Source organism: Zingiber officinale, chromosome 9B (genome assembly GCF_018446385.1).
Source record: "Zingiber officinale cultivar Zhangliang chromosome 9B, Zo_v1.1, whole genome shotgun sequence".
NCBI lineage: Eukaryota > Viridiplantae > Streptophyta > Magnoliopsida > Zingiberales > Zingiberaceae > Zingiber > Zingiber officinale.
The window spans coordinates 87654605-87677603 of NC_056003.1; the positions used below are offsets into that span (position 1 = coordinate 87654605).

The window sequence follows — 22999 nt, forward strand, 5'->3', positions numbered from 1 at the left end:
TTGGTTAGGGTTTAGATGTTTGACAATAAGATATTGATTGAAGAAGAGTCAAGTAGGTCAAGGTTGACTGGATACTTGACTGGGAAGTCCTAACTGGAATGTCAGGCAGAAGGAAAGTCCTAGTGAGTGAAGCTAGGCAGAAGGAAATCCTGGTGAGTGAAGCCAGGTGAAAGTCCTAGTGAGAAGGAAATCCTGGTGAGTGAAGCCAGGTGAAAGTCCTAGTGAGTGAAGCTAGGCAGATGGAAAACCCTAGTGAGTGAAGCTAGGTGAAAGTCCTGGTGAGTGAAGCCAGGCAAGGAAGGAAATCCAGATGGATCAAGGATGATCGGACATCTGGTGTTGGGAAGTCCAAGTAGGTCAATGGAGTGACCGGATACTTGGCACGACGAGTAAAAGTCCAAGTGGGTCAAAGGGATTGACCGGACATCTGGTGGAAGTCCAAGTAGGTCAATGGAGTGACCGGATACTTGGCATGACGAGTAAAAGTCCAAGTGGGTCAAAGGGATTGACCGGACACTTGGTGGGGAGTCCTGGCAGGTCAAGGGAGTGACCAGATGCGAGGCATGATGTACCAACAGGTCAAGGTTTACCGGATGTTGGTTAGGGAGGCTTGGGACTTGGTTTTGGGCAAAAACCAAGTGCTGGATCGATCCGTGGATCGATCCAGGCTGTGGATCGATCGGTGGATCGATCCAGTTTCTGGTCAAAAGCTCGGATCGATCCGTGGATCGATCGAGGAGGTCCGATCGATTAGCCGATCGATCGGGACGATGCTGCTGGATAAGCGCCGGATCGATCCGTGGATCGATCCAGCGCTTTCGAGCATGGTCGGATCGATCCGTGGATCGATCCAGCCTCCGATCGATTCGGAACATTCGAATCGATCGGGATCCGACCGATGGCGTCGGGTTTAAAGCCGCAGGCGAGCGTGGTCTTCGGTATCTCTTAACGAGCTCTTCTCAGATTCATTCCAGCTCCTCCACAGCTCTCTACAAGCACGTGATCGCCAGTTCTTGAAGGTTCTTGAAGGCTTTCCAAGTCAAGAGGCGGATCTATTGCAAGAGGAAGAAGTTAGGGTTAGGGTTTTTACTGCACATCTTGTAAGCTTTTGCTTAACTTGTATTTCCCTTTCTTCTTCTTGTATTGAGAGTGTTGTAGGGCTTCTCCGCCTTTGGTAGTTACCATAAAGGAGTGTTATTCATAGTGGAGGGTGTGTGCGTTGGTGTGGATCCTTGGATTAGTCACCTCTTGTGAGGTGGATACCAAGTAAACCAACCTTGTTAGCGTTGTGTGTTTGTTTCTGTTATTTTCCGCTGCATATCCTTGAAGAAACAAGCCACGCCGAGCGACGAGCTATTCACCCCCCCTCTAGCTACTTTTGGTCCTAACAGAAAGATCCTTGGATACCTTGTAGGCATCTACCATAGATGACCACAAGGCATTCCTAGGAAAAGATTTAAGAGCGTACCTTACTAGATCGCGATTCTCCACTCGTTCGTCCACAGAGTGTAGACCGTTGATGATCTCCTTGAATCTCCCATGAAGCTCACTTACCGTTTCATTGTCCTTCATGGTTAGATTTTGGAGTTGATTCAAGAATAGGTCCCTCTTGGCAATCCGAGAATCTCGAGTTCCCTCTTGGAGCTCGATGAGTTTGTTCCATAGGTCTCTTGCGCTCGAGAACGGACCTACCTTGACGAGTTGGTCCTTGGCGATTCCACATTGCAAGGTGACCATAGCTTTGGCATCGGCTTGTGCTTTGCGGAGTTGTTCGGTAGACCATCTTGACGAATCGAGTTCCTTACCTTCTTCATCCTTTGGTGGTGTGAAACCTTCCTTGACTGAGAACCACATGGCAATGTCGGTCTTGAGGTAATACTCCATGCGGCCCTTCCAATATTGAAAATCTGCTCCTTCGAAGTAGGGTGGTCGATTTGTGCTAAAGCCTTCCTTCATAGCCATCCTTGTTTGCTCTTTTGGGTGTTAATCCGAATCAAAGAGCCCCTTGCTCTGATACCACTTGTTGGGATCTTAGATGGCTAGAGGGGGGTGAATAGCCCCTTTAAAAACTTAAACAAAACTTCTACACAGATAATTGTTAGCACAGCGGAATTAGACAACTAAAGGAAAGAAAAACACAAGCATACTAACACTAGGATTTACGAGGTTCGGGGATAACTTGCCCCTACTCCTCGGCGTGTCCGTAAGGTGGACGACTCCTTGATCTTCGATAGATCGCACCCCGGATAACTTCCGGCTACAAATCCTCCTTCTCGGTGGAGTAACCTCCCCACAGCGTCTCAAGAAATATCTAAGTTAAAGCACGAGACTTACAGAAACTCGGTGGCACAGGAGAATAAAAATGCTTACAACCACGCGAGGATCAGTAGCAGAACGGAGATCGCAGTTCACCCGAGAGCTCAAGAACTTCGCACAACAGCACAGACTTTTTTTTCAAGCTTTCTTGTTTTTGTTCTATTCTCTCCTCTCGCTGTTTTTACTGCTTCTCAAACCTGATCTCTGCTGTCACCGATCTGGTCCAAAACTGCGCAAATCAGCGCTGCAGCCAATCCCTCTTCCTCCTTACCTGGTGCTTTGAACTCACACCAATGATATCACAGTCATCACTGGCGTCTTCTGAGCTCGAACCAATCCCCAGGAGTCAAACAAATCGCAGCCAGATCACAGCAGTATCCGTTGATGCCTGAAATGCCCCATGCGCCGCTGAAACCAGCAGAAAGACCATTTGTCGCATTCCTCTTATGAACTTAATTTGAAATTAGGCTTGGAATGATACCTGTTAACCTGCAAACTCAAAAGCTAACAGCACAGAGGATTATATCACATAAATGAATGAGGTATATCAAAAGCATTGAAGGAATCGCGATACGAACAAATCGAGTGTGTGGATCGGTCACGGACTCGATCACAGCTGGACCGATCGGCAGCACCTGATCGGCAGCCATTCGATCGATCGTAGTGACCGATCAGTTGAGTGGATCGGTCCGCGCACCGATCCACCCCTTTCTCTGCGGCTCTTCTCACGATCGGTCTCACGGCCGATCAGTTGCCTCGATGTGCTGTTGGTGTTTCGATCGGTGCACCGATCAGATTTCACTCGATGTGCTCGAGTGTCATCGTCGGTCATTAGACCGATCCATGGAATTCGATTTCTGGATCGGTGCCGACCGATCCAGCGATTCATGAGTCATGGATCGGTCGACCGATCCAATGTGCCATGGAATGTCCACTTAGGTCCCTCTCTGACCTAATCCGGAGAATGAGCTACCGAGCCCTCTCTGACTTCGTCCGGTCCAGAGAACGAGCTACCGAGCCCTCTCTGACCTAGTCCGGAGAACGAGCTACCGAGCCCTCTCTGACCTAGTCCGGAGAACGAGCTACCGAGCCCTCTCCGACTTCGTCCGGTCCAGAGAACGAGCTATCGAGCCCTCTTTGACTTCGTCCGGTCCAGAGAACGAGCTACCGAGCCCTCTCTGACCATTCCGTGCCAAGTCACCATACTTGGACTTTTCCCCGTGCCAAGCTCCCTGCTTGGACTTTTCACCAGATGTCTTGACCCATCTGGATTTCCCTTGCCTGACTTTACTCACCAGGACTTTCCCTCCCAACTGATCAACCTCGATAAGTAGTCATTCTTAGTTTAATCAATATCTGATACAAACTTAAATCAGTGTCAACATCAAAGCAACAGCCAGGTCAGACTGTATCAACAACAACTTCGTCAAGATCACCCCACATGACATCTGGTCTGGAACATGGCTCTAATACAATTTGTTATGACCGAAAGATGTTCACATATTTCTACAATGACATGATTTATCTATTTTGAGCCTAAGTCTTTATGACTTTGCTCTTAGGCTCTACCCAAAAGACCTCACGACAATTGACTTATATCATTTTTAAACTCATGATATTTTTCAAATCTTTTTAATATGAAACTTTGATTGAACCCCTAATATAACACATTAAACTAAATAAATAATTTTTATTTTAAAAATTAAAAATTAAAAATTCTCTAATTCCTATAATAAATATTATTATGTATATATATACCATTTGTGTTTTTGACGAATTTTCTCTCCATTTGAACATAGAAGCTAAAGCCATTTGCGTTTACAAAATAAATATTTATTATTTTCTTTTGTAGTTTTTTTGTGTGGGATTTAAATTTGTTTACCATTGGAATATGCACTCATGTTAGCAACTTTTTATAAAAAAAAAAAACAAAATTAAATGATTTTAATATTTTGTTATCATTCACACACCCATTTTTTACTACTTGAATTGTTCGTTCTTTCTCGAATTACTCATTCTCACTTTAGCGATTTCGATTATTCTAACAATTATGAATTGTAATTACTGCGCCATATAAAAATTATGAATCATAATTATTATAATTTATAGAAATTACTGTTTATAATTATAATATATATATATATATATATATATATATATATATACAGGTTTGATATTGTGCGCGACGTGCACAGTGCGCGACTGTGCGCGTCACGCACAATATCAACGTTTGTTTGTTTTTTTAATTTTTTTTTTAATTTGTAAATTAAAAAATAATTAAAAAATTTCTTTACGATTTTATTTATAGGGTTCAGGCTTTGGGTATAGTGTTAAAGCTATTTTTTTTTTTTAGATTTTACCTATAGAGTTTAGGCTTTCCAATTAGGTTATAGTGTTTGGTTTAAAAAAAAAATTAAAATAAAATTAATTTAAGTATTTATTGAGTATTATAATGTGTTTAGGGGATATATTTATATATTAAATTTTAAATAAGGAAATGTCGAATTTTTTAAATTCAAAAAATTAAAAAAAAAAAACAAAAACGCTGATATTGTGCGCGACGTGCACAGTCGCGCACTGTGCGCGTCGCGCACAATATCAAACCTATATATATATATAGAAGTGAAATCCTACTCACTCAAACCAATATCCATCAACAACATACAACAACACTTAATGATAACTACTTTAACAAGTGTTGGTGAGGTCGATCATCCCAACTCAATATTATCCAACTTGATTAATTATTTTTTTACTATAACATATGTCATCTTCAAGATAAGGTATCATGATTAAATCCTCAATTGTCACGTATTATTGAGAATTTTTCTCCTTAATAAACACAAGATCTACATATGTTGGTTATTATAATGGATCTTCATGTACCCTTTCTCGATTTCCCTTGCACAACTTATATATACTTAAGAAGCTGACTTCTAACATATTCGTGCCTATTGGAATTTAAATTTTGATTTTTTTTTATTTGTTCCCCTAAGTGATTTACTATTACACCACACTCATGGAAACTAGCCAATTTATAAGGTAAAAGTTAATAGGATGCCCTTTTTTTTTATCAAATAGTTAAAAAGATGTCATATGTTGATTTTTTTTATTGAAAGAACACCCTACCTCCTATAAAATGACATATAATTATTCTTTAGTACTATTTTCATTATTATCCTACTTATATTTCTCACATAAATCAAGTACATTATAGCAACTACAAAATCATAGTTGCTACAATATGAATTTTTTTAAGATAAATTATTCGGAATCTTTGAAAAGGCTTTAAATATTGAATTTTTTAAGCCTGAATGAGTCATTTAGGTTCCACCCAATTATCAATTTAGATCTCTAAACAAACTTCAATTATATATATATGCGTTGCATGATTCAACTCGAGTCAAAATTTATAATTTCTCAAAATTTGAGATTTAACATTCATATCTAAGATGTTATAACTACATAGTAACTATGAAACTATAGTTGCTACAACTACATGACAATTTAGTTGTAATAGCTATGAAATCATAGCTCCTACATAGTTGTATTGTTACGGTTCGCAATGCTACAATATAAATGTTAAATTCTAAACTTTAAAAGATTATAACTTTTAATTCAAGTTAAATTACAGAATATATAATATATCAAATCGAAACTCATTCAAAGATCTATAACTAGTTGTGAGGTGGAACTCGTAAACAACCTAATTTTAGGCTTAAAAATTATTGTTTAAATTTTTTTGGAGACTTTGAATAATTTGTCTTAAAAAAAATTATTTGCATGTTGTAACAACTACGAAACCATAACTACTACAACAACTCAGTTATAACAATTACGAAATCATAAATGTTACAATTATGTAATAACTATAGTTTCGTAAATATTGCAACATACTCGATTTAGGTGGGAGACATGATAATAATAAGAATAATATTAGAGGATAGTTGTGTCATTTAAAATGGGGTGAAATGTCCTTTTGATTAAAAAAAATCAACATAAGACCCTTTGACAATTTAGTAAAAAACGGAGGCCCTTTTTGACTTTTGTGTAATATTATATTATAACATTTATAATATGTATTACATGTTAGCATATTATAGTAGCTACAAATTATTAGAGTAAAAAAATAAAGTCATCACGTTAGCAGTCTCATACTCTATGGAAGGGGGTAAATCACATGGAGCATTTGCCCTAATACAACGACTCTTTATATAAGGGAAGTTAGATATCCATTGAGAATTGACTTGAACACCTATTAAAGTAATCATATATATAGATACTAACTACATTAACCCGTAGGGGCATCAAACTTCGAATTATAATGGTTATAATGAATGATATATTAGCTACAAATTACTATTATTACAAGGCGTGCATTTGTGATTTAGGTGGCATTTAGTTTTTTCCTAGGCATTACAAGGCGTGCATAGTATTGTGAATATGAATGAGTACGAGCATAGATATCACTCTTAAAAATAATGTTCGATTAGTTGAATATTTTCTATTGGAATGAACCTAAACTTTCTTTTTTACCCTTAAAGGAAAATAAGAGAATAAATTAGATGTGAGAGAAAAGTTGAATGTGAGAAAAATAAGATGAGAGAGTCAAATGAAAGTGAAAGTGTGATGAGGGAGAAAAGTATGATGGAAAAAAATAAAGAGAGAAAAAGTGTGATTTAAGAAAATAAGGAGAGAGTGTGTGATGAAAGAGATCGATGAGAGAAAAAGTATAATGAGAGAAGGAAAGTGCGATGAGAGAAAATATGAAAAGAGTGTGTGATGGGAAAGGTTGAGAAGAAAGAAAGTAATATGAGAGAGAATGATGAGATGAAAAGTATGATAAAAAAAGAACTAAGAGCATCCACAATAGCTTAGGATATTTCTCCAAGTATTTGTGGACCCCACTTCCACATCAACTTTCAAATATCCTACTATTCAAATATCTCAACTTTCACAATAAAATATCCCATCATCCAAATATTTATGGGTCTCGCTCATCAAATATTCACTCTCAAATATCCTCAATTCTACAATTAAATATCTCACCATCAACCAAATATTTATAGGGCCCATGACCATTTAATTAACTTACATTTAATTTTAATAAAAATATAAATTTAAGTTCATACAAATACAAACATTTTATAAATTTAAAATTAAAATACAGAGATACACACCCTATTTAATTAATAAAATACATAACGATAAACTACAATTAATAAACTAAACATTAAGCAAATAAAATAAATCATAGAAATTCACTACATGTTCAATTTTTTCTTCAGTTGTTCACATATCGCTAGATGATTTTGAAGTTGTTCATCAGTCATGCCTCGTGTGTCCATTACGAGGAGTTGATGTGCTTGGATGAGTTGATCAACTTTCTTATTGTTATTATACTCTTCCAAATGTGTCATTGATTGTTGTATAGCTTGATTCAATTCATCAAGTAGGCCTACTCTTTCTTTGCCTTTCCTCTTTGCTGCCTTCTGTCCCATTGGACGAGATCAGATTTCTTTATCATCTATATCAGCAGTTGTGTTAGGATTAGAAGAGTCAGTATGTGCACCTGATGATTCGGATGTTCTTGCTTTTTTTTGTAGCCCGTCGATCTGAGGATTGAGGAGCATATATAGGACTATCTTTCACGATTCTCCACACATGCTCATATTGGAAAGTAGTTTTAAAAGTACTCTTGTATTCTTCATGAGCTCGCACCATCAAATCCTCGTCACTCCATCCGCTTGGTCGATCATTATACCATTTATTGTAGATTCCATTGTATCTATTTACGATCTTTTTCAATGAAGCCCAAGTGATTTTGCTTTCTCTGCAGTTCTCTTTTTAGCTCCTTTAGCTCGATTGGTATTGAAGTATGTCACAACTCGTTTCTAAAATGACTCACTCTTCTGGGCATTACCAACTACTGAATCTTCACTCATAATTGTGTAGGCCGCTGCAAGGAGCTTATCATCTGCTACTGTCCATACTGTTCGCTTGCTATGATCTTCATCTGATTCGTTGCCCATCTCCGGTGCTTAATTTAGAATAATATCGTCGGACCCTATTTCAGATGAGAATGGAGGAAATTGTGAATCGGGAACTGCATAAGGTGTACCTTTATCACTGTCAGCTGCATCAACAGTAGCTCTTCTTGATTCATTTGATTGAATCTCTGGTGATTGAAGCTGATTATTTCCATGAGATGGGGCTTGCATGAAATACTGACTATTCTGCCAATATTCTGGAGGATATGTACAAAATGGAGCTCAAGGGTCGCCACTCAAAGAATTTGGATAACTTTGGAAATTATGGTAATATGGTGGTGGGTATGAAAAAGGTTGAAAATTTGGTGGATGTTGAGTGGGAAATGGAAATTGAGGATTGAAGAAATTAGGACGGACTCGAGAACTTTCCTTACTAGAATTTTGGTCGATATTTGGAGAGTTAACAAATCCCTAAAATAATGACCATAATTTTTATCCATCTCTCTAAATTTTTTGTAGACAATGGGTATAGAAATGATGAAAATAGATGAAAGAAAGGATGTATATATAGGGAGAAATTGAACGTTACCTAACGTTTAATTTTTCGAACGTTACCCAACGTTTAATTTTTCGAACGTTACCCAACGTTTAATTTTCCGAACGTTGATTCCTCGAACGTTTAATTTTTCCGACGTACGATTCGTTTTTAATGTTTTAATCGTCTGAATTTAATTAAATTTTAAAAAATAAAGTCATGGATCCACATTTAAGTGGGGTCCACCAACAATTAAAAAATAAAAAAAAAAAATAGTGGCAGCCCACTTTTTGTGGGCCCCCCAAGGGGAAATCACCGGGCACTAATGAGTGCCCGGTGATACAGTGCCCGGTGATTTCCATCAAATATCCCCTATTGTGGATGCTCTAAGGAAAGAGTATGTGATGAGATTAAAAGTACGATGAGAGATGATAGGGAGAGAGTGTGTGATGAGAGAGAGTGTGTGATGAAAGAAAATAAATAAAGAAAAAGTGTGATAAAAGAAAATGATGAGAGAGAGTGTGTAATGGAAAGAAAATGTGATGAAAGAGAAAGTACGATGAGAGAGAAAGTACGATGGGAGAATAAGGAGAGAGGAAATATATTGAGAGAATGAGGAGAGAGAAAATATGATGAGAGAGAATAATGAGAGAGAAAGTAATATGAAAGAAAAATTGAGAAAATATATTAAGAGTATTTTCGTCTTAAATTTAATTCTCATTTCTATTCCCATCAAAATCTAGGGGAGGAGATGAGTTTCATTAATACCCAATTTTTTAAATTTATTTAAAAATCTTAATTCCATTCCCATCAACAAATAAAAAGTCTAGAAATAAATCTAATTATCTATTCTCATACTCATATACCAAGGCCACCATATAACAAGCGGGATCCTCTGGACCACTTTTGCGATATAGAGGATGCTCCCTTTTCATGTATTGATGGGGATGTATGATCCCCACTTATAAAATAGATGGGGACCATGTATCCCCCATCAATACATAGAAAGAGTGCATCCTCTCCTCTCACCATATAATATGTCTATATTCACACGGATAAAATAAGCAAGGATAAGTTGAATAATAAAAGTGAGGTAAACTTTGTTTTGAAGATTAACGAAAAGGACATCATTGCCCCCCTGCACGGTGCAGCTATAAGATGTTTGAGGATTTATGTAGTATCACGGTTCAAAACTTAATTGGGGCAAAAATAGCTTCAAAATTTATCGGATGGACGAACTAATGGAAAAATCATCCATAATAATAATAATAATAAAAAAGGACATCATTTTCATGATTTCAATCAGAACATTTTTGAATTTGCACTCAAAAGATAAAATGAGTAGTTTTGGTAAAATGATGGAGCGTTTTTAAAACTAGGCTTCATGGGCCAGAGTAACCGGCGTCGATACCAATTACCAATGGGACATTTACGTGCCTATAAAAGGGAACCTGCTTGTTGACAGATCCAGTCAATTCCGTGGGCCGCAAGCTGATCCTCGTTACCCATCTCCTTTCCCGTTCTCCACTCTCCAGTCTCCGCGCCTGCTCCAAAGTTGGAAGCACCCGTCATGGTCTCTGCCGAAGCAGACGGCTCCGGACGCAGTAATCCTCGCTTTCTGTTCTTTGCTTCGTCGATCCTCATATTTTCTCGGTCGCTCTTGTTGTTGTTCCGAGAGGAAGCAGCACAAAAATATGAATGACTTTTTTTTTTACTTGTTGAAGTTTTTGTGCTTTCTCCTGCACTAGATGGGCGTGGCTAGTTGATTTTTTCTGGAATTTTCTCTTGATCTTAGCTAGCGAGGATTTAGTTTACAACAGCCAAAACCTCCAATATAGGATGCGGTAGATGCAATTTAGAGAGAGATGGAAGTTGGACTGTTGTATGTAATTGATTAATTCGTTGTAATTGGGAGCTATGGATATTATTAGGTCAAATTTAATTGATGAAATATTGGATGACTAATATGATTGGAGCTCAAGCTCAAGTTTCAAACGTCTCATTGCTAGAATTTCTGTACTGGGGTGAATGTTACTGAAATTTCTCACCCGTACCAAGATTGTTTTTGTGATTTGATGTTTTTTTTTGTCACTCTAGCAATGACTGGTACTGAGACACTTACATATACTACATATAAATTGTGCGAAAATTAGTTAGTTCTACTCTCATTGGAATAAGGCTTTTGTGACAATTTTTTTTTAACAGAGTCTGTTCTATGTTCAGAATTTGAATGTGATATTTGAAGTACCGAATGAATATTTTAACAATGTTTATGAATCATGGATCTGAGAGTTGAAGAGTTGTATAGGTCAAAGAAATACATAATCAATACTGCATATAAATACATGGGACATGGGAATCAGTGCTTAGCGCATAAGTTTCTTCTAAACAAGTTTGCATGTTGATACGATACTTCCTATATTTCATGTTACAGGTTTCTTTATAGTTGAATTAATGAGACCAGCATAAAAAATTACCCATTCCTGTCAACTAGTTGAAAACTTTTGATGTAGCTGTGCCGAAACTTTTTATAGTTGAAATTGTTGAAAGAGGTTATTGCTTAAGTCTCTTGCTAGTATGGGTTATTACTTTAACTTCCACATGGATTCCTGCATTTGCTTTTATGTTTTGTCACTAGCTCCGGGTCTCTGTGATCCAAACTTCAGAAAAATCTAGTTTCATTCACATGACTTTTACTATTTGTTTTATTTCATCTATCATCATGAATGCCTAGGGGGAATTGGAGGGGAGAGAAGGGTATGATCATAATTATGTTTTCTTTATTTTCTTCTTTTGTATTTATCATGTTGTTTTTTTATTACTTTAAATTGTATTTTTTGAATTAAGACATGATATTCTTAGCCATCATAAGATTCATAACTACTAAATGGCTTATTTAGAAACTTAATGGGCAGCAAACCATTCAGGTTCCACAATGTCAGTGGCAGTTATTGGTGGTGGAATCAGGTAATATTCTAGTTCTTATTAGTTTTAATAAGTGCTTTGGCACCTTCTGGTTTCTATGAGGTTATGTTATGTATTCTTGTAATCCACTTAACTTTTATCCACTCTCTCTCTCTCTCTCTAGTATAATGTATAAAGAGGCTACAATTTCCTTTTTGTTATGGTAAAAATTCCACTATTTGACACTTAACATTTTTTTAAACAAAACTCTTAAATGTCCTAAGTGGGCTTGCTGCTGCATACAAGCTAAAGTCAAGTGGTCTAAACGTGACCCTATTTGAAGCTGAAAAAAGAGCAGGTGGGAAAATAAGAAGCGGTTCTGAGAATGGTCTTATTTGGGATGAAGGGGCAAATACTATGGTGAGTTTACTAACTATGCGTGTGTTCTAATGTATGTGAGGAAATAGGTCCATCTGGATTGATAAGCCTCAGTCAAGAAAGCAATTCAATTCAATTCAATTGCCAACACTAGATAATTACTTACAGTAATTTTACTATATTTTTATTTCATGACAATCATTACGCTGCAGTCTATACTCACACTATACGCTTGATATCTTCTTGACCAGAGATATTGTCTTAATGTGCAGACAGAAAGTGAATGGGAGGTTGGTAGATTGATTGATACCCTTGGTCTAAGAGAAAAGCTGCAAATAGTAAGTGTTTTTAATTTAATATCTGTTTTTTTTATCTGGTCTTACTAATCCAGAGAAAAACATTCATCAGTAAGAAAACTTTGTAATGTTTCTTAAATTATTTTTGGCATATATTCTTTTTTAGAAATTATGCATGATTTCCACAGGCAATGTCACTCTCAAGAAGATATAGTTGCATTTTTGTCTCTTTCAGACTATCTAATTTACAATTTCCTTCTATTTCCTATACAAAATTTCCCAAACTTATGTTTCCAAGGATGTTTTAGAACCCATCTTTTTCTTGTGTGAGTAATTGCTCTTTCTTTGTTTAGATGTAATAATGATGAATAAATCTTTCAAGGATAAAAGTGTTTAATTCATGGAAATGCGATTTAAATTTTAACTAGTAGAATTTGTTAAAAATGATAGTATTCTCATCATTACTTTAATCATTCAGTTGTATAAGGTTTTGTTTATCGAATTGCAGGATTTCTAAATATTTCATTGGGTATAGTTTTAGAGCAGGGAGAGGGTATTATAGAAAGAAGTGATGACTGACAAATAGTGATTCTGAAATCAGACTGGAGGATCGATTATGGGCATGTATTGCTTCACTATATGGTTATATAAGGTTGAATTCATAGAGTTGCATTGTTAACATGCAAAAATAATTTAGAGATTGTTGGATTGACACAATGGAAGGCCTGGGATTTTGATAGGGCAAATATTATTGATAAAGTAATAATTTCTAAAAATAATTAGTGCATTCTTATTGAGTTTTAGTTAACACAAAAATTGAGGAGGAACTGGACCACTGCATGCTTCCCTGGGCCTTGGGTCCTTCTCTGTGTCCTTAAGCTAAATCATATGAAGTTTTATTTTCAATGGGAAGGAAAAAGTCAATTGAGAAGAGTGTCTTATTCATATCCTTGTTTTGTAAAATCAATCTACCTTCAATTTTACAAACTTGGTAGAATTGAACCATAAATCTTGCGTTCCTTTTTTTGCCATTTTATGTACCTTTTCTACTTGTTACATAATGAGAAATAAAACATAATGTAATCTGGAGACATAGAATAATTTAGCTTAAGTAGGAATGCCAATATTAAAGTGGCAGTCTTTACTACAAGTACAAAGGGAGAAAATGAAGGGTCCAAGCATAGAAGGGACAAAATATCTGCTGCTTTGTTCCAATGTTTGGTTGGAGTCTTATTATCATTGTATATATTGTTCATTATTTAATCCTAATTCAGGGTGTTCAGATCTGATGGGTTTAATTTATTACAAATGGAACTTTAAACATATTGGCACTTAGTGGTCCTCTTTAGGCCATAATAGTTTTGTAACAAATTCAAAGTTCCTGTCTCAGTTCCTAGTCATTACCTAACTGCTACTGCTTCTAGTTCCTTAGTGCTCAATACATATTTATTTTATTTTTCAGCTTAATATGTACTTATCTTATGTTGCAGCCTAAAGCTCAAAGCAAGAGGTATATTGTGAGGAATGGAACACCACAGTTGGTATTTTTTCTTTAATGTGTCTGAGTCAATCTATATCTTACGCTTTATCTGCTTACATGTTGTACTAATTTGCCACTTTTTACGTGCTTCTTGCTTCTGCATTAGATTCCAACGAATCCAGTAGCACTGCTCACCAGTAATTTCCTTTCTGCACAATCAAAGGTTTGTTCACCTTTAAATTATTCTGTAAATGGTTCATATTTCATTTTGGGCACAGCATCTTGTTTGTGGTCCATTATTCTTATGTTAGTCTATTGATGTTACATGGTGGCTTTCATTTTTTACTATCTTGGTAAATTTGCAGATATTTTGTTAACTTGCAGGTCAAAATACTGCTAGAGCCACTTTTATGGAAGAACTCTGTCAGAAAGCAACCATCAGAAATGAGTCAAGTGACTGAACAAAATTTGCAAGAAAGGTGATTATTTATTTATAATTGCAATTAATTTTAGTTTTGCTTCTTGTAGCAACCTTAAATGAAAATATTTGACTTTTAAATCTTCAAATCATATAGTCACTTTCACCAGTGTGAAGTATTAGTAGGTTGCCTGATATATCATCACTATTCTGCTTTCGGTAACTCATTATTTTATTACAAGCTAATGCTATTGAAATTGACAATTTAACTCATTTCACTTTAAAGACTGGAAACTTATTGCAACAATATAGTTCTTCTTGTCTTTAATGTCTCTTTCTCATATTCACCTCCATGCATATATTCATGCAGATATTAATTGGTAATATTGAACTGATTGCTAAAGATCTATGTTTATTTATTTATGTATCCTGATATATGCCTAAATTTGAATCTAACTGATTTTCTCTCAGTTTCTTATTAAAAATATTTGTCTATAACTCAAAGAGCAAGTATTTTAAGCATCACAATTTGGTTTCTGCAGTGTGGGGCATTTCTTTCAACGTCATTTTGGAGAAGAGGTGGAAATTTTTTAATTTATTTATTTTATGCTTAGAGATTTAACATTTCATATATTGGTTTTTTCACTTGTGCCGTATACAAAACTAATTTACCCAAGAATCAAAACTACATTTTTCTGGATGTACTTTCAGAAGCTTTAACAATTACTATATACTTTGTAGGTTGTTGATTATCTAATTGATCCTTTTGTGGCTGGCACTAACGCTGGAGATCCAGAGACACTGTCTGTCAGTATTCAATATTATCACAGTTATATGATACCATGACATGGATACTATCACTGATAAAATTTATATAGTTTCCTCGTGTTAAATTTGATTTGTATTTTTCTCATTTTATAGTTAATTATTCAATGCATTTCTGTTCCATACAGGTACGCCATGCATTTCCAGAATTATGGAATATTGAAAAGAAGTAAGTTAATTATCCAATAGTTCACATTTTTTAGCTGATCTTGGAACATATGTAGGTGGTACCAATGTGCTTTTCCAATTTGTTATCTTGACAATCTATTTGTCGTAATTGATTTCCTTAAGCAAACTTCATATTCTACTCAATTCATATATTTTGGTGTTTGAGAATTTTCTTCAATGGTCGGATAATCATGACTTGATCAATAGGCAGTTTGCCTTTCTTGTATCCATTAAAAAAATGAAAAAGTGAAGAAAAGAAAAAAAGAAAAGCAGTGATATACATATTTGGTTCTTTTAATCCCAACTTCTTCCATAATTACATGTTGGTAAATGGTGAATATAATTAATTACTGGTCTGTCATTCTATGTATTTCTTTTATCTGTTTTTTTGCCTTTTGCTTCAATTCACTTTTCGATCTGTCTATTCACTCTTGGGTGCCTAGCTGGTATTCTTGTCACAAGTTTCCACTTGTTTTCCACAGTTATACTAGTTAGCGATAGGCATGTCAGATAACATCATGACACAAGATATTCTTCTGATACTTCTATTTATGCTGCTTGTGGGAGAAATCTCTACTTCCTTACCTTTGTTATTTGGTTTTATCAGATTTGGTTCACTCTTAATTGGAGCCATCCGGTCCAAGAAAAGCAGCAAACCCAAAGATAATGAGGCCAAATATGGAAAGAAAAGGCAACATGGTTCATTTTCATTCTGTGGTGGAATGCAGGTAAATTTGAAGCTTTCATATAACCATTTTGTTGCTTGTTTGACACTTCTTTCTTCATTTATAAGCAAATAACATATTCAAATACTCCATGTTGGTGTTTTCTGACCTAATCAGTGTTATTTTTAAATAAAGTCAAGGTAACTTTAGGGGTGTAATCGAGCCGAGCCGAACTCTTGGATGTTTGAGTTTGGCTCGTTTATAATCGAGCCGAGCTCGAGCTTTATTTAACGAATATATTCATGGCTCACGAACTTATTCGAGCTTTTATCGAGCCTAAACGAGCTTAATAAATATAAATTATAAATTTAAATATTCAATAAAAACTAAATTATATGTTTTTAAAAAATTATAATATTCTTGTTAAAATTTATAATTTTATTCTAATAAATAAATTTAATATATTTGTCTATATTTTTCATAAGTAAAGTGTAAAATCTATAAATTCACTATCAAAACTATTATTGTTTTTATTTAAAAGTTGATTTGTGAGCTTAACGAACATGTTCACGAGCTAACGAGCCGAATATTGTGAAGCTTGAGCTTGGTTTGTTTATCTTAACGAGCCTTATTAAACAAGCTCAAATGAGCTTTTATCGAATCGAGCTTCGAATAGCTCACGAGCGGCTTGACTCATTTACACCCCTAGGTAACTTCTAATCCTTTTCTTTTCTTGGTAAAATAATTAATTGTAATGGTTACATCCTCCATTAACTTGGTTCTGCAAGATATATTTTCATGGTTCTGCAAGATATATTTTCATAATTTGTAAGTTTTTTGTCTACAATTTGAGTGAATTTATCTTCCTTAGCACCATCTTGTTTTAGATCTAGCAATTTGGCTGGAGTCATTAATTCGAAGAGCAATCACCAATAACAGTTCTTCAAAGATATTGCAGTTAGTTTTTTTAATCTGGTTTTTAATTATTATTATAATGTATCACTATTTTTCTACGAATAGTAATGGTGGTTTTTGTATTTTTTGATTATATGAGAGATATCAGTGCATGACATCATCAATGACTTAAGTGTGATGATCCCTTCACCACCCTTACTTAACATATTACTTCTTCGCAGACTCTGACTGACAAGCTTTGTGAGGAAGTTGGTGTTGGAAACGTGCAACTGAACTCAAAGGTTTTGTCATTATGTTGTAGCTATAGTGGTAGCTCTCCGTTGACTAATTGGTCAATCTCTTATGGAGCAAATGATGGAAAAAATGCTGTGAAAAAGGATCAGCCTTTTGATGCAGTCATAATGACGGTAATGAGTTTTCTGTAACATTCAGCAACATTAGTAACTTCCCTGATAAATGGAAAATTTGTTGTTTTCAGGAACTTGTTAGGTAATATTTGTTAAATTTCTTGATTGCCCTTCTCTGACTAGCAGATTGCTTAAGTGTCTAACTGAATTCCTATTCTTTCTCAGGCTCCACTTCGCAATGTTCAGGAGATGAAATTCATGAAAGGAAAAAACAAATTTATGCTGGACTTTCTTCCTAAGGTTTGTTTTCTGCGATTGGATTTGTTAGTACATTATCCATGCCTTTGGATTTATATACTGTATTATAGTTGATTATTATGCTCTTGCCTAGTGGGGACAAGTTTCTAGTTTTGTAATAATTATCGAGAAAACACCTTTTTTTTTTATTTTCCCAACATCATCATCAACAAGAAAAGCTATATTAGTCCCAACTAAGTCCCAACATGTAATATTCCACATGAGCCATTTTGTATATTCCACAAGGAAATTTGATTTTTGATGCTCTGAAATGATTTTTGGCACCTCACCAGTTAAAATGAAAATTGTTTTCTAGGCTAAAAAATTGTGGTGTTGTAGCTTTGGCGAATAATCAAAATTTTATGTAGCATCTCATGTTTAAACTATATATTGGAGTTTTTCTATGATCCTTTATCCTAAGCTTTTCTATGCATAGCCTATTAGAGCTAATAATCAAAGTTTTTCTATGCAGATAAATTATTTGCCATTATCCGTCCTGATTACTTCTTTTAAAAAGGACACAGTTAAAAAGCCGTTGGAAGGTTTTGGAGTTCTTGTCCCTTCTAAGGAACAAAAAAATGGCTTGAAGACTCTTGGTAAGATTTTGTAAGATTTTTCATTCTGACATACTGTTTTTATCTTACTTTTGTATTTTAGCATTTTAACATAAAATCTGGTTGTACCGAGCAACCATTTATTATTATTATTTCTAAATAGTTAAGATGTAGGTACACTCTTCTCTTCCATGATGTTTCCTGACCGAGCTCCCTCTGATCAATATCTCTATACAACTTTTGTTGGGGGAAGTCGTAATAAAGACCTAGCAGGAGCATCAGTGTATGTATTAGTTTACCTTCTTTTTTTATTCTGGATTTACATTCTGAAATAAAAAAAATGAGTGAAATTTCTAAATAACAAGGTGTGTGTGTGTGTGTGTGTGTGTGTGTGGTTCAACTTAAAACCTCTCATTTTCCCATAAACTTGTGTAGTGATGAGCTGAAAGAAATTGTGGCCTCGGATCTGAGGAAATTGTTGGGTACAGATGGGCAACCAACCTTTGTAAAGTAAGTGCACTTGTCCTTATTATTATTATTATTATTATTATTATTATTATTTGGTGGGGGAGGGAGGGGCATGTTTCATTCTTCTGAACTAGTGCCTCATTGGCTGCTTTAATATTTCTTATGTTACTCATTTGAATTTTCAAGACAACCATACATTTGATGCTTTGAGGATCTTCCTGTGCACTAAATTGCAGGCATATCTACTGGAGAAATGCTTTTCCATTATATGACCTTGACTACGACTTAGTCATCAAAGCTATAGAAAAGATGGAGGCTAATCTTCCTGGTTTATTCTATGCAGGCAAGTTGATGTCCATGTCTAATTGTCTATGATTGTAGGGTATTAATGTGTTAAAAACACAGGTTACTATGCTACTCTGGTTATGCCCTTTTCTGAAGTAGATTTATCATTTCTAAACTCCATGTGTTATCTTTGTTCAGTTTTCAGATATCAATTAAAATACCTATATGGATGAAATATTTCACATAGTTGTTCATTAGTATGAAATAACTCAATCTTGATTTATAAAATTTATTTTATAATGATGACACACCCTTAGTATCTCCTGCTCTCAATGAAACTAGAAGACGGTTGGTACACGGTCTTGCTTCATGATGTTTTTTTCTGCATTCCCTTCATTGGTCACCTCCTTTACTTAGACATGCCTTAACGTTTTATTTCCATAGGCATCCTTCTTACCTTCAAATTTCTTTCTAGATCTTTGCAATAAACTGATGTAGGTGCATGAATATTCATACTAATTGACTCCTTTTTATTTCTTGCTCTCGTTAGCTTTTCATTGAGCTCTGAGGGTGAGAGTGAGAGTGAGTGTTAGTTTCACTTAAGTTATTGATGGATACTGAAGGCTGCACCTTAAACTAAAATGTCATTGTTGGTGCAATCTCAAAGGATTCTTAAAGAAACAATATTCATCATTGGGCAATACAAGTGGTTTTAGAATCAAACTAAGCACACTCACACTTGTCTAAGTACTCGGAGCACGTGCCATGAGCTTTTTCTCATTTGAATCAACTTTATATTTTTACAATTTATCTTATAGAGCTTCTTATGCAATGCACTTTTGTGAACAATATGGTTCTCAGGCAACCACAGAGATGGACTGTCCGTTGGAAAAGCAATAACTTCTGGGGTCAAAGCAGCTGATCGTGTCGTTTCTTATCTCAATATTGGTAGTAAGCAGGATGCCTGATGTTACATATTATGGCAGACTTCAAACTGTTCAGATACTGTAAAAAAATATATTCTGTTTCATCTCTTCATCGTGTCTTGAGTTTTGATTATGGAATTAAAAATAGGAAATGATATTCATTCTTTTGGTGCCTTCCAAACTGATAACTGCATCGAGAAATCCTACTCTTGTAGCCAAGAATCATTAATGCAGTTTCAACTCTTGAAGGCGGATTGGTGGAAACAAGACATTGGAAGCTTACAGTGACATGACAACCTGGTATAGTTACCTTCCTCTATAGGTTATTTCCTAAGGAAGTTTTAGTAAGTAGTGACTTTTTTGTGTTACCAGAGTGGAGGTTGAATTGGAAAGTATAAATCAACGCAATAGTTCAAAGTTTACACTACCATATCAGGCCTATGAAAACTTTTGTTTCCTTCTCAACGTCTAGCATTGAATGAAATCTACTCCGTAACATATCTAGCGCTATATTGCCATATTATGGGTGTCATTCATCTTATCTACCCTCTTCATTGGATTATCTTTCCACTGCTAAGGTCTGATCGATGGCACGATCAAAATGTATTATTCTAGTCATTTAATAATATCGATCCCATGTTATGACAAGTAAATGTTATTGTTGGTTGTGCCAATTTGATTTTTACGGTACAAAATTCACTTAGGATTAATCAATTTCAATGAGTATTGCTTAATGGTAGGCATGTAAGAAGTAATATTCTCACTTATATCTATCAATCTATGTATACATTACAATTGAGGGACTTTCTATAGGGTTATATTGGATTTGTACTATTGTAGTTGAAAATTGACTCGAACACTAATGATATTTCTTCTCCGAGTGTCTTAATTACATTAGGTAAAGTTACATAGGGAAGCAATAAAGGGTAGAACAGGACCATTTAGAGGTAAAAGGAAAAATACTAGTGGGAATAATCTCCCAACGGTGACCTGAGGTGTTACCACTCAATACTTGCTTGGGCTTCGGAGCTTTAGGACACAAGCAAACATGAGTGGAGATCTTTTAACTGCATTTGTGCACTGCTACATTCCTAGTGAACCTCTGCTATTACATGCGACATGAAAACCATGAGATGAGATGGACCCCATTAAAAGAACCTTTAGCCTTTAGGTCTGTCATGATCTTGTCCCAGTTCTTACTGGACCTGGCGACAGCCTCAAACATACCAAGGGGATAGATTCATACAGCATCTCCATTAACACAGAAGATTGTGGATTCCTAATCCGGTAGAAAATTCTTACTCCTGCTACTTCAAACCTGCAATTCCAAATAAAGACGACTTAGGGAAACTTTCATTACTTGCACTGTAGAAGTTATCTTATATTTCCAGTGGCCAAAGATACTATTTTTGAAGTTGATTTATAGAGCACATTGCAACATATTCTCTCTGTCTTTTGTTTTTATGACACAAGCTAATTTTATAAATTAGCTTATGTGGTAAAACATCACATAAGCTATTGTAGGCTAGCAACTGACCAACAAAAATGACAGGGTTTTATTCAATCTTTATTCCCAAGTCTTCATGTTATCATCATCTTGCAAGTTGTAAGCTCACTCCCCAACTGTTCATGCACATGGTCTAGGCCCTAGCAAAGGCTTGGCTGTTCAGTGGCACACAGCTTTCATGAGAACCCCAAAGAAGCCTGCAGAAGAACAGGAAGAACTTTGGCAATGCAAGCCCAAGGTGCATTTATCTATTCTGCAAATAGGTCTTGCATCGGAAGAGCACCATTGACATGACCATTTTACTAGAGTTTCCTTCTCCAACCAATACACTAAAATATTTTGACCTAGTAGTTAGTTAGTTGACAATATACCTCTAGATTTGGTTCCATTATCTGGATATTAGCCACTTGAATAATAGAACAACTAATAGATGCATGCTTAACTTGGTCCACATGACATTAGAATTTGATTTTAAGGGTGACCCATTGAGTGTGGTTTAGGATAATAATGATGTGTACAGTAAGTATTCATGGTATATATATACATGCATCTTGGTCCACATGACATTAGAATTTGATTTTAAGGGTGACCCATTGAGTGTGGTTTAGGATAATAATGATGTGTACAGTAAGTATTCATGGTATATATATATATATATATATATATATATATATAGAATTAGTGAACTTGTCCTATTTTTTTTTTACCAACCAAACAATGATTGATGAGTCATTAGGCTTTAGGATAATTAATGATTTATAGTTAATACTCATGAATATGTATAGTTAAAGCAAGGAGCATGACGAGGTCAGTGTTATTGGAGTAATTGAGATCAAATGCTTCACGTTCTAGTAACCATCTAATTTTTCTCCAAATTGTGTAACCAAGTTATAGCTACCAAATTAAAAATTCCAAAAGATTATTATTAGTAGTACTAGTATTTAAAAAAATAATGCGTAAACCATAGCTACCAAATTAAGTAGCATAATAACAAGTCAACTAGAGCATTATCTCACCTGGAGAATAATTCCGGTGTGCACATTTGGCATTTACAACCATGAGCTTTGCAAAATGACACGGTATGTGAGGACAAGGTCCGGCTAAAGCGGTTACGGCCAAACAGTTTGCCACGAATAAAAATGTTTCAAAAAAAATCTCATTTCACTCCGTGCATTTTTCTTCCTTTTAAAAATGCCTATGGGAATTTTACAATTACCAATTTATCCCCTTAAACAATACAATGCACATGATGTGGTAGCTCTTTACACTGAATGGAATTAAAGAGAAGATCTACAATTCTAAAAACTCAATGAAGGACACAAATCGTTCTCCACGGAGTGATTTTACCGTCAAATACATTAATCTAAATTAAAAGATGCAAGTTCTTCTTTAGTGAATTTGCAATCCTCACCTCAGCCTCCTTGTCCGCCTTAAGGAAGTGAGGTAATTATGATACCAACCTCTTATGTGGAAGAAACTTATTCATTAAAAAAATAAATTTGATGGGATTCAAATATTATTCTTATGATACAAATTCATCATCCGAATACCAACTCAACTATTTTATAGAACAAGTGAATCCTTGGTGACTTGCTCACTCAAGCACTCATCACTATTAGTTTCACAGTGAGATAAATGTAATAAATCATGATGACCAAGTTACTTCTCTATGTGTGAAGTATTTTATTCCCTAAATGATTATTCCCCGAGTCAGAGTCCTTGGTG

At 35.3% G+C, this 22999-nt stretch overlaps 1 protein-coding gene across 3 annotated transcripts; it reads left to right on the forward strand.

Annotated features, from left to right (window-relative positions):
• Positions 1-10310: 10310 nt before the first annotated feature.
• Positions 10311-19948, forward strand: LOC122024025 (protoporphyrinogen oxidase 2-like). Of its 3 annotated transcripts, none has more exons than XM_042582523.1 (18): positions 10311-10445; positions 11742-11808; positions 12030-12165; positions 12396-12461; positions 13910-13960; positions 14066-14122; positions 14284-14378; positions 14860-14896; positions 15059-15124; positions 15271-15311; positions 15918-16038; positions 17112-17297; positions 17463-17537; positions 18007-18130; positions 18263-18371; positions 18524-18598; positions 18793-18899; positions 19703-19948. In XM_042582523.1, the coding sequence occupies exons 2-18, from the start codon at positions 11777-11779 to the stop codon at positions 19807-19809; spliced, it is 1485 nt and encodes a 494-aa protein (XP_042438457.1). In that variant the 5' UTR covers positions 10311-10445; positions 11742-11776; the 3' UTR covers positions 19810-19948. The 3 variants fall into 3 exon arrangements, with proteins under 3 accessions (XP_042438457.1, XP_042438455.1, XP_042438456.1); XM_042582521.1 differs by having other exon boundaries at positions 10316-10445; positions 11757-11808; XM_042582522.1 differs by having other exon boundaries at positions 10316-10445; positions 11769-11808.
• Positions 19949-22999: the final 3051 nt, after the last annotated feature.

What these genes read in the sequence shown, in the direction of transcription:
- LOC122024025 (XM_042582521.1), top strand. Translation starts at nt 10,412, where the DNA reads ATGGTCTCTGCCGAAGCAGACGGCTCCGGACGCA. An exon ending in TCCTTTCTGCACAATCAAAG is followed by an intron (nt 14,123 to 14,283) that starts GTTTGTTCACCT and finishes GTTAACTTGCAG; the next exon opens with GTCAAAATACTGCTAGAGCC. An exon ending in TTATGGAATATTGAAAAGAA is followed by an intron (nt 15,312 to 15,917) that starts GTAAGTTAATTA and finishes TGGTTTTATCAG; the next exon opens with ATTTGGTTCACTCTTAATTG.